Source organism: Mya arenaria, chromosome 11 (genome assembly GCF_026914265.1).
Source record: "Mya arenaria isolate MELC-2E11 chromosome 11, ASM2691426v1".
Classification (NCBI taxonomy): Eukaryota; Metazoa; Mollusca; class Bivalvia; order Myida; family Myidae; genus Mya; species Mya arenaria.
In genome coordinates, this window is record NC_069132.1 from 9,755,552 (window position 1) to 9,768,214 (window position 12,663).

Here is a 12,663-nt window from a genome sequence, read left to right on the forward strand (position 1 = left end):
ATAACATTAACAGATGTTTTTTAAAACAGTATACATGGTCCAAAGTTCAATGTTGTACTCAAAATTAAAAACGTAGGCCTTAGCTGAAGCAACTGTGCACAAGATGATCAATCTGCAAGAAAAACAATTGTCGAAAACTGACATAAACTTGGTATTAATGTGTACAATGCATTGAATCTTACTAACTGAAGTAGCACATAGTTTACAATTTATTTTAGCTAAGCAGTGATTTTGTATTTTTCCATTAAAAATATTACTGGGTATGTCTACGAAGGTATATAGCTTAAAAATACCACCCGTTTGGAGTAAGCCTTTGTAGCACAGCGGATACAACATTGGACTGCTATTTTTTTTACATTTTGGTCCTTTCTCTATAATTATGATTCAAAGCTTAACACATTCTATTAAATAATTGTCCTGAGTTGCGTTACAGGAAAAACAAATTGGTGCCAATCTGGTGTACAGTCCCTTTAAAGTAACCCGAGAACAACAATGATGAATTGTTTTCCAAATATAGCAACATTTTATTGCAGAGGCCACAAAAATAAAAAAGTAAGTGAAAATGTCACAACCATGGTTAGCCAAACACAACATTCATAATTATTCTTAAAGCAGTACATTTTATGAAAGAGGGTCAAAAGGTCACAGTAAAGAAGATCTGAGGACAACATTGATAATTGTTTTGCAAAACTTACTGAACTTTCGTTGCAGTACCTGAGAATAGAAAAGATGGTCAAACGGTAATTATCAAGGTTATCCAAGTACAAAATTGATATTTGTTTTAAAAGTTATACACATGGTCTAAAAAAATTTGCTGTTGCTTCAAAAATAGAATGTATGTCAAAAATCATATTCTATGTCATCAAAGCACAACATTGCTTTTTGTTTTGAAAACTGTACTAAAAAACTTTCATTGAAGTAGCTTAAAAATAGGAAAGTATGTCGAAAGGACAACGTTATCAAAGCACAATTTTGATTTTTGAGTTCGAATCAATGGTCTTAATTTCATGGCTGAAGCTTCAAATTTTAATGTGTGTCAAAAGGCCACAATCTAGGTCATCAAAAGACAACATTAAATATTGTTTTCAAAACTGTCTAAAATGCTATAGCTCTAAAAAATAATTAGGTCAAAAAGGTCCCAGTCAGGATCATCCGAGAACGACATATATAAATATATGTTTGTTTTCAAAACAGTACTGATGTCAAGTTTTCATTGATGAAGCTTTAAAAAACATATTCAACAACTTCAGGAAATGTGTAAATAACTTAGCCTTTGTCGATCTTACTAACATATTTCCTTGACGAGTTGTATAATACAGTCTATTATATGATGACGAGTTTTAGTATCTTTTTATCAAAATATTCTTTAAGTAAAGACAACAAAAACAACTTACCTGTTTTACTTCTCTAGTAAACAAGAGCTGTCACAGAGACTGCGCGTTCGACTATTACGCCGCTGTTCAGTGTAAGGATTAAAAAGTTTTGGCGAAACATGGATCACTGTAAAATTAGATTAGATTTCAATGCAATACATTATGTATTTGTTGAGATATTAACATGAATGTGGTTACATGGAAAATTTTAAGTCCAATACTTGAAACTTAAACAGTATTTCTAAGTTGCATAATAAAGGGGCAAAAATGATAAAATATAAAAGATAGAGTTATCTTTCCTGATTATTTAAGAAGGTTGAATAGTTGGGAGCCTGTGTATAAAGTTTCAATGCAATACATGATGTATTTGAATTTATATGTCAAATAATAAAGCAAAACCTTAACCAGAATTTTTAAGTCGAATAATAAAGGGTCATTATTTGCATTAAATGCAAACTAGAGTTATCTTACTTGGTTAATTAGGAAGTTGGATGGTTGAGTACTATTGTATAAAATCTTAATGCAATACATCAAGTAGTTGCTGAGATATCAACCTATGTGTGCTTACATGCAAAACCTTAACCAGAATTTCAAAGTCAAATAATAAAGGCCCATTTTTTGAATTAAATTCAAATAAGTGTTATCTAACTTCATTAATTTAGTAGGTTAGATAGTTGGGAATACATATCTAAAGTTTCAATGCAATACATGATGTATTTGCTGAGATAATGACTTAAAGGTGCTTACATGAAAAACCTTAACCAAGGTGTGACGCTTTGACGTTTGGGAAAGTAGTATATAGCTCTCCATATTCTTCGAATAGTCAAGCTAAAAACAGGATACATGTACCATTAAAGCGATGCTATTCTCTGGACTACAAGCATGCATTGCAAAAATTTGTATTAGGAAAAATTTCAAACCAAAGAATCATGCGATCATTCTCACACTGTTTGTAAGAATACATATAAAGGTGATATCAAGTACAGCAGAAAGGAATAACAACAAAAAACTAAACTCTTTTTAATTGTGACATCATAATGGTCACCGGTAAGATGAAGTCGTAGATTCTATGTGTTCATGACGTCATTTCCTATTTAAACCAATATATAGTACCCCATTCAGTACCCAACGTGATTGAAAGTTTTTATCAGGAGATAAGATAAATATCACATTTTCCTCTTAAGAATTGGTTGGAAATTTAATTTTACATTTTTTTCATCACAATGAATACAAAATGACAAATTGTCATTTGAAAAAACATTCTTGTCTATGAATTTTTTTTAAAACATGTGGAAGGATACTATAAGTTCCATGGTCAGTAGGTAACCCGCGATATGGGATATTCAATGTAAAGGAAACCATATTGCAGTGGAGTGAAGCTCGAACCTAAATATGGATTCTTGCCCCCCATATTTCCAACACTATGTCACCTACTAACCCCGTAATGTAAGTATAACTTTGACAACCTGTTCTCCTGTTTAAATGTTTTATTTATTCATTGAAATATTCATCAAATCCGAATAAAGACGCCATTTTGTTGTAATTTAAATTTGGAAAATGGAAAAATGTGGTGTCACCGCGTGACCTGTCCTTGACCAACAGTGGTGTTTCATAAATATTGGGAGTCGTGACATTTTTTTGACCAATAGAAATAGACCAATGTTATATTGATATCCCCATGTGTATTTAGGAGAGAAAAAATGTGTGATGGCTGTATTTAACTGGATATAAAGTATACAAGTAAATAAAAAACACGAAAAAAATAAAATCTTTATGAATAAACATTATTCAGAATGGGTGGAGTGATTGATGATAATGAGCCCTTCTTAATCATTAAGCTAGTTATTGTCATTTTATTGACTTCGAAAACAACCTCATTGTCTAATTCATTGTCGAAGTAAAATCTTATGCAGGGATTGTGCATCAGGTGAGTGACAGTAGGCTGAGAAAAAACCCAACTTGAAGAATGAAATTGTTAATGATTAAGAATAGCACTTCAATTATACCTATCTGAAATTTCATTTGCTTAATTGTAGGTTTGTTCTATTTTTGTTGTTAAAGCTGCACTCACACAGATTGAAAGTATTGACAACTTCTTTATTTTTTGTTTCCGAACGAGCCATTTTTTTGCGAAAATCCATGGAAACCAGTAATATAAGACTGCTGACAAAAAATCAGATCATAGATTCTTATACTTATGTTCAAAAATTGATGTTTTATGCATTTTTTCTTTAACCGTTAGTATCAGTTTAAGCCATTAAGCATCAATTTTTGAACATAAATATGAAAATCTAAGATCTGATATTTTATCAGATATCTTATTATTGGTTTGCACATATATATTTACGCAATAATTTGCTCTTTCCAAAACAAAAAATAAAAGAAGGTGTTAAAATAGTCAATCTGTGGGAGTGCAGCTTTAAGGGCTCATTATTTCTTAGTCTAAACAAGTTGATGTTCAAATTAAGAGTCTTCTTATCCATAAACATCTATTAAAACAAGTTTTTAAAAAAGAGGGTGTTTTGAAAATATCAAAATTGAATTAAGGAAAAGAATTTCATATTTATCAAGTTTGAACTGACATTTCCAAATGCTTTACCCTTTGGAACAAGCCATGTGGTAACTAAGAAATATGTCAAGTCCATGATATACGCATTAGCACAAAATTAATCAAGCACAATTTTGATCAAAATTCACACACTGTGCAAGCATGTCAAAACATGGCAATGTTAAAATTGCAAAATTTCCTTCTGATTGAAAAAAAAATCACAGACTGTCAGACTAAATTACTGACACTCCTTTTCTATAAAAGTTCATGCTGTCTTCAGAAATAAATTGAAATAACGAATAAGGGTAATGTAACATTCTGCCAAAGGGGGAATGCATTCATAGTATGTGGATGTCCTGGATTAAATATGCAAATTAACATACCAGGTCTCTGTTTGGAGGGAGAATATATGTAGATAAAAGGGTTATGCATGATTTTCTCTGAAGGGATCTGTTGGCCTTGAACATTTCAGTAATATGGCTTGTTTTTATTGATCTTTTTTAGACATACATGTTTGATGCTTTATAGGCATACCAATGAGAATGATTTGCCCAAAATTGCAACAGAACAATTTCAGGGGCGTAGCCAGCGTTACACACTTACGCACATGCGTAACATCAATTTGAAAAATGAAAAAAATGGTCAAACATGGCCATCAGAATAAAACCTTAAAGGGTAGATCAGCTATAGAAAGCATTGTTTTTCTGTGCTAGATAGCTAACACAGCCTTAAAAATCACTTCAAAAAAAATCCGTGGGGAGCAGCCCCCCCCCCCAACCTCCTACGGTTACAGGGATTCCCCATCCCATAGCAACTCACATTTAGTACAGCCTGGCTACACCCTTGAATTTAATTAATTGCCAAAAAATGTCAAAATCCTGTCTACATTCTAGTATTTTGATTTTTTTTTTTCATTGAGTAAGACCCTTTTGAGCTATTTAAACACTGTAAATATCCGTAAAGCTATATGCATGTATACAATATCGATATCCCCAGCATGCACAATTAAGTTATGCATTATCTTTTGCCATTGTTAATTTTAACATACAAGAAGATACTGTATTTTACACTTACCTAAAAAATGTGTAGACAATGATAGAGAATAATAAGTGGCAGATTTCAAATCAAGGCATTTAAGGCTCACCAGGGGCTTAGCACCATCCAGATAATACAGACAGGCTAGCTCCATGTCCTAATGCCAGGATCATTTATAGTAACTTTATCTTGTTGAAAATTTTAATACTTGACTAGTCCAAATAAACAGCAACTTCAGAGTCTTGGACAAGTTTTGTTTTGGCGAGTCTTCATGTCCACATCCAACTTTTTCTCCTAGCTAAGAATGACATTTCAAGCACTAAGTTTATTTAGTTCAAATAATTGTACATTGAATGATTTTTTACCATTTTTGATATGGCACGTCACATAGTGAACACATCTATAATTTTCGACTTGATGTATATTGAGCTTCAAGATGACGCGCATCAGCTAGATAGGTCCAAAATGGCAATGCTATGTTGACAGAAGCTGATCGGAATTTAAGTGTTTAATGAAACACTTGTGTAATTATACACACTTGTGTGATTAAACAATGATATTGGCTCAAGATAAATTATGTGAAACTTTCGTGTTCCTATTTTGCAATGCAATGTTTAATATAGAAGTGTTGTTACAGTTGAAGAAAATATTTTACTATGGTAGTAATCAGATCAACATGGCATAAAGTGAACCAAATTATGCACTGGTCAGTCAATTGTAACCACGCCCACCCCCCCCCCCACCCCCAAATCTTGGGAATAGCGGGGACTTGGACTTTCAGTACAGCCAACACCGGCTAGATTCCATGCCATGCGGAGACGAACAGTTGGTAAAATCCCCACCAAAGTCCCTGCACCCCGGGGACTCTAGGCAAGGCCAATTACCCGCTGTATTTAAAACAGACAAAACCACCGCATTCACCCGGCAATGTGTAGTTGGACTAGGCAATGTGGGGCCACCTGACAAGCATAAACACTACCCATTTCACCCGCTATTCCCCGTATATCCCCGGACCTGGGTTGGCCGTGGTTACAATTGACTGGTGCATTTTAAAGAAAATCTGAAGTACCTACTGTACTGTAATGTATGTTTTATGCAGAAAGATGACAACTGTGACGCAGATGCAAGTTGTTTCGAGTTATTTATATTATCATTATTTTTCACATCAATATTTGCAACAATTATTGGCACGAAGAAAAACGACGTCATTGTTTTTTGGATTTTCACTAAGTTTGTATTTCCGTGTTTTACTGCAACTTACTTTTAGTCGTGGGTGACCTTTCACCAGATGTATATCAGTCATTAATTGTATTGCGTTAAATTCAGCCAATTTGACCACAAGGTGATGATGTTATTCAATTAATTATTTTTAATTCTCCTTTTTAGCACTAGCAATCCATTGTAAAACTCGATTGTGATGCCTTAAATCCAATTTGACATCGGAAATTCCACGGACATGTTTTGATTCATCCGCCATCTTGGATAAACCGGGTCATTTTGGGTCATGCCATTAACACATCATATTTTGATGATTCTACTTAAAGAGTCTACAGCATGATATATATTTTAAAATATTTCAATAGTTCAAAGTAATTATGTTTAGCAACAATGTACTTCAGTATTCAGTTCGAAACATTAACGGATTTATTTTTATCGATACAGTAAAATGGCCGAGGAGTTCCGAATGCATTTTTGTAGTAATGTAGTGGAACTATTTCCATGTAGTAGTCAATATTGGCGAAATGATTTATCAATATAAAAATTTGATTTCAGTACCAATTGGCAATAAATTATACATGACCCACTTCTCTCACTATTCGCCCAGACATTTTAGAAAAAAACTATGTAACAGTCACTTTAAATCAGCTGTGTATTCAAAACAATGATGAGAACTATTTACTGAGCGCACTGGCGTTCTTTGGCTTGTAGTTTGCTCGGCTGATGTGCCTACTTTGGACGGGCCCTGAGGGGCACCGTCCAAAAACTAGAACAGGATAAGAAAAAAGGTTAAAAATAATAATGAAATCCAAAGGGTGATGCTTGTCAAAACAGTTATCAGAATGAATATTATTGTATTACGTGACTTACCTTCGGACATAATTGATAAATATACCAAATAAACATTGTTTACGAAGATAAGTGGCTAGATAAATATTAAAGGCGATAAGATGCGGAGATAAAGGACAATTGGATAACGTCAATACATGGGTCATGCTTTGAATATAAACACTATGCATGTACCCTTCCAAAAGGAAACAACAAAAGGTAACCATTATTATAGTGGAACAAAGACGATAATGCAAGAATTTAGCATAGTGGATAAGGAAATATGATAAATGGGTAAGTCTAAGAATTAAATTATCAATGGTTCATGTAAACACTTTGTGCCTCATACTTTTTCAAAAGCAAACATAACAATATTACCATAATGAAAGTCCGAAATAATACTTGACATTAGAGTAGTGATTAAGGAAATATGATAAATGATTAAGTCTAAGAATTGCTTTTTCAATGGTTCATGTAAACACTATATATCTCATATCAAGGTAAACAAAGAAATAAAATTATCATAATAAAAAGACAAAATAATACATGAACTTAGCATAGAGAGTTGTAAACTATGATAAATAGGCAAGTTTAAGAATAAAAAAGAAAAAAAGTTTATTGAGGTCATGTGTGTCAGTGCTGTACATCGGTGCACATTTAAAAAATAGCCAGGGTAGCTCTAACCGGGGTTATATTCTGTCTGTGCACTATGATCCAAAACCCTAATGTGACAGACAGGCAGACAGACAAACATAATACTGTATTGTCGTTAATATGTTCATAACAGTTTCTTGACACAACATGATATGGTCACTAGTGGTCATAATGATATATAGCAAAATACACGGAAAAACGTATATATGTGAAAGACAAAAAAGAGAAGACTTTCAAAAATACAAAGTATAAATATCGAAATTAAAACGTAACATACATATCTGAAAAAAACATGATGATAGTTATTTTGGAGGCTTATTTCATATACTACTTTATAGTCATATATGTTATCATAGATCTTCTTTGAGGATATGTTTGGTTAATTAATTTACTTAGATTACTTTGTTATGATGACTTACAATCTTATCGTGGCACAAGCCGAATGGGCCTTGCCCAAATGTGAGTATAAATAAACTCAAAACCACACTGAATAATTTATTTATGATACTGCCTAAAAGACAACGGGGTGTTGGGATGCGTTCGATGAGTTCGGAAGTGTGACTTGTTAATAAGGGATCAGTGATAGATACTTTATTCAAATTTGGAATACCAAGGTTGAGTCATATAGAATATATACATCTACAACTTGATCAATTAAAGCCGCAATACGTCACTGCTGTTCAATATAGTTTAACCATAAAAATATTTATAAACATTGTAGTACTACATAATTAAATTGAGGTAGAGGTAAATTTATTTTATTACTTTAAAATTAGTCAAAAATCATTTTTAGTGTTAACACCAAAAATATTGTTTTGTTTTATTATAAGCTTGTAATAACTCTCCTAGTAAAACATCAACGTTTTATGCTTTTAAAACGGTTCCCTGAAATATCTTCAGTGAGATGGGATCACCTACGACATTATTGCAAGCGTACTTACACGGCGATCAAAGAAACAGAATACATGGTTTGCTAAAATTGTCAGAGCAGACTACAAACGATAGACGCCATACCAGATACGTCAATTATATAAATGCGTTCCTTCGCAACGTTGGCAAAGAACAGGCTCATCTGGTCGGAAGTACGGCTGAAGACTTGAAATTGCGGTGGTCAACAGACGGCGGTGACGCGGACATTCTTTTAGTTTCAGGGAGACTACATATTCCAGTAGAAAATATCATACCGCGCTCAGATACGCCTAGGTACGTTTGGTTGCGCGGTGATAACATTAACGAGCGGTATCGTGGAAATTTGGTTGATGGCAAGTATCTTTCTGCGCAGCTTTTGCGGACTGTCAATCCTCAATTGTTTACAACATTGCGCGCGATTTATACAATCGTGTCATCTCCAGCGGACTTTGTTCCAGGAACGGAGAGGAGAGTAACAAGCATTGGTGTAAACACCAAGGTCGGCTTTGCAAGGATAGAGATGCGGAACCTTGTGCTTGACAATAACGCGTTCCCAAAGAAAGCGAGAGGAAGGCATGTTGGGGACCGCTGTGCCAATGTAACAGCACAGTTAAAACTACGTTGGAGAGGCGCGCACGTTTACCAAGAAGATGTAAAGACATTAAAGAGAGTTTTGAAGATGGCAACACTTTTAAAGGTACCAGGAACTAAAGGAGAACATCATGGTCAATTCGACTACTTTGCCACAATGCTATCTGAAGCGCTAAGGTTGCATCCGCCTTTTGAGGACGATGGAGATGGTGAGGAAGTTATCGCCTTTGAAAACGATTTGGATAGTGATGAACAAGATGTCAGTGAGAGGATCAGAGCAACTTACGATAAAAAGAACGGCGAAGATTTTGTTCCTGCAGCCCGAGTAAGTGGAAAACTTCAGTGCATGGTTGATTTTCGAAACAGAATGACACATGCTGCATGGCCAACTCAGTCGACCGCTGAAGAAATATTCAACAACGACGTTTTCGTAATATGTAGATCGGCTCCATTAAATCCATCCGCAGACAAAGATTTTTGCCTTGGTTTCAACCTTTCTGAAATAACACTTAGCCAGAATATGCCAGAAGTCGCTAAGACCGTCTACATTATCATGAAATCGTACTTGAAAGGTTTATTCCAAAAGCGGTTCAATGCTAAGAACCGTGAAGAAGTCAGACTGAAGTCGTACCATGTGAAGACGGCGATTTTCTGGACCCTTGAAAAGCATGGATCGTGTAGCTTTTGGGCAGGGACCTCTGATGATTCCATTCTAAAGGGCATTCAGTACGTTTTGGAGAATATCAATAAATGCTTGAAAGATCGACAGCTGTGCCACTACTTCGTCACGAACAGCAACATGTTCGACGGGTTTCAGGAGGAGGAATATTCCCTGTGCGAAGCATGCGTGGACGAGATCATGAAAGACCCTGTCGGAAGTATTGCACACTTTTTTGATATGGATAAAGCAAAAAAGGCAGAATACTGGTTGTCAGCTGAGGAGTTTGAGCAAGTTATGGCTTTAAGGAACGATGGTGGACGAAAGGACTTCGTTGATCGATTGGAAGATGCGTTAATTGATATTCTTAGAGGTTCCAATGAGGCTCCTAGGAGTCCCGATGGATCTTCTCCAATCAGGAACGCCGCTTTAGGCGTTATAGATTTGTTTCGTAATGAAGAACAAGAGAAAGCCGAGGGTAAACAGTCAAGACGGGAGAGTAATTGTGAAAGGCAACTTGGACCGGAACATGTCCTTAGCGGAAACCGTTCTGGGGCTTCGGTGGTTGCTGGGCTGCTTAATATGCTACCACACAAAAGGAAAGACGTTCAAAAATGGACGGATGGACTTGTTCAGATCGCATCGCTTTTTCCTGAAAGTCGCAAGTACATTGATATGGTTGGTGGTAGTAGCGGGGTTCAGAATGTCTTGCAGGCCGCTTCAAGTTCAGATCCTTTAGCTGAGATAAGAGCGGCAATGGACAGGTACTTGTCCTGTCCGGACGACGTGGTGGACTCTGTTGCTATGGAACTGAAGCAGAAGATAAGCGCCTACTTCATTGGTCGAAAGGAACTGTAGGTAGATTAACTATTAACTAGTGACCAAAGGACCACTACTTCCTGTGTTTATGGCGAGGATTCGCCTCATTACCAAACAATTACATACAACATTTAAATTGTGTACATGTTTAAAGGAATTATTTATTTAATCAACGTGTAATGTTTTATTAATGTTTTAACGTTCTATTTTTAATCACCATAGCTTAATACAGGCCTTTTTAAAGATAATCTCGGATGGAATGTATTAGAAGGTTCCGGGAGTTTATCTTAACAAGTTTCAATAACCTTATATATTATATTGTAAATGCTGCTTAAACCATAACAGTCTGTATTTCGCTATGAAAGGTCAATAAAGAACAGAGCGATCGAGTTATTCCATTTGATATTACAATGATCTACATTGACTTTAAATTATTTAAAGTTTGTTAGAACATTTTAAGCATCAACAGTCGGTTTTTTGAAAAGTACTAAGAATAAATAACAAATGAAAAAGAAATATGCATTGCTATATAACCGTTATTACCAAGAATATATATGAATAGCTGTTACATCTTCTTGTTCTCGACGGATGAAAACAACAAAAGTTATGTTTGATTCTATGAACTTAAATATACAAGTCAATTCTATAGCACATTTTTGTTTGCGCAAGGTTATTCCTGTAAATATTTGACTCCCCTTTGTAACATTTATTGTCACTCAAACCAAGTTACTGAATTGCTTCCCCGACCTATGTTGTAAATATGTTACATTAATTGTCGCACATGCCTAGGTGGCAAAATGCCTTCCTCATCAATGTTGTTAATTCGTTACATTTCTTGTCGCACAAGTCAAACTATGTTGTTGATTTGATATAATATTTCTAATGTCGCATGATTCTTTACAAAAGTATTTCAAAGAAGCTCGAATTATCACCAAAAATGCATTTATGCACACACCGTGATTTAATACTACTTAATATGTAAAGGATTTGATCATAAAAAAAATAAAAACGCTATATCAAGGTTTTGTCACTGACTGCACTTTTGACACCGAAGATTTGTCGGAATTCCTGGTATAATGGGGCACCTTAGACATAAACAACCCGAGCTTAAATGCAACCAAGTCGTCACGGGCGGGTCAAAGATTTGACTTTAGACGTGCGCACTTTGTTGGAGCATCTTACAGCGTGCGCCAATTTCCGAATGAAGTTTTAGATTAAGGAGACTCAAAACGTTGTATGGAGATTTTGGGTTAGTCCACCAAGACCATTTTGCCTCATTATAGTCGGAAATGTTGCATTCTAGTATGGGTTTTATTAATAGTACGTTTGACAATTTACCTCCCCCTGCCCCTCAACCGGTTTTTCTATATGCAATTGTCAAAATGTTGCATGGCCACACCTTCTTTACAAACTCATATAATTCCAGTACAGTAAAACAGAGGGCGTTATTCAAGATGGTGTAATCTAATCCCTGACCCCTGCTTACCGAATATTTTTCAACCCGATGTCTGGTAAACAATAATATTTAACGATTTTGAATGTCTGCGAGCCGACTTATGTCAAATGTTGACCTCCTCCGTACCACGTACGAAATACCGCATAATAAAAGATTGGGGCTATACCGTTCTGTACTTTAATGTGAAGAGAATACAATGCATACATCATTTACATTTATTTAATTAAAAAAATACAAAAATAATTTACAAGCTCTAGGTGATAATTTATTGCATCATAGTACTATTATTTAATAATTTAAAATATACCGACTCAGCATATTCGAACGGGATAAGAATTTTATCAAGACAATCACTCTGATGAAGTTTCACAAATATCGGATGAAATATAGCCATTATCACGCGAACACGGTTTTTCCTATCATTTGTCCTAGTGAGATAATATTTGTCCCGAGACATATTTACACATGTTCATCAAGACAATCATTCTGACAAATGCTTATCAAAACCATGGCCTCTATTGTTTAAACAAGGATTGTGTAGGATCTGCACTAGTGACCTAGTTTTTGACCTGTG

General features: G+C 35.0%; 1 protein-coding gene across 2 annotated transcripts; it reads left to right on the top strand.

Moving 5' to 3' along the window:
- The first annotated feature begins 6,246 nt into the window (after positions 1-6,246).
- On the top strand, positions 6,247-11,019 carry LOC128207687 (uncharacterized). 2 transcript variants are annotated; one of them, XM_052910756.1, is made up of 2 exons: positions 6,247-7,296; positions 8,557-11,019. In XM_052910756.1, the coding sequence occupies exons 1-2, from the start codon at positions 7,286-7,288 to the stop codon at positions 10,670-10,672; spliced, it is 2,127 nt and encodes a 708-aa protein (XP_052766716.1). In that variant the 5' UTR covers positions 6,247-7,285; the 3' UTR covers positions 10,673-11,019. The 2 variants fall into 2 exon arrangements, with proteins under 2 accessions (XP_052766716.1, XP_052766717.1); XM_052910757.1 differs by having other exon boundaries at positions 6,247-7,221.
- The last annotated feature ends 1,644 nt before the right edge of the window (positions 11,020-12,663 follow it).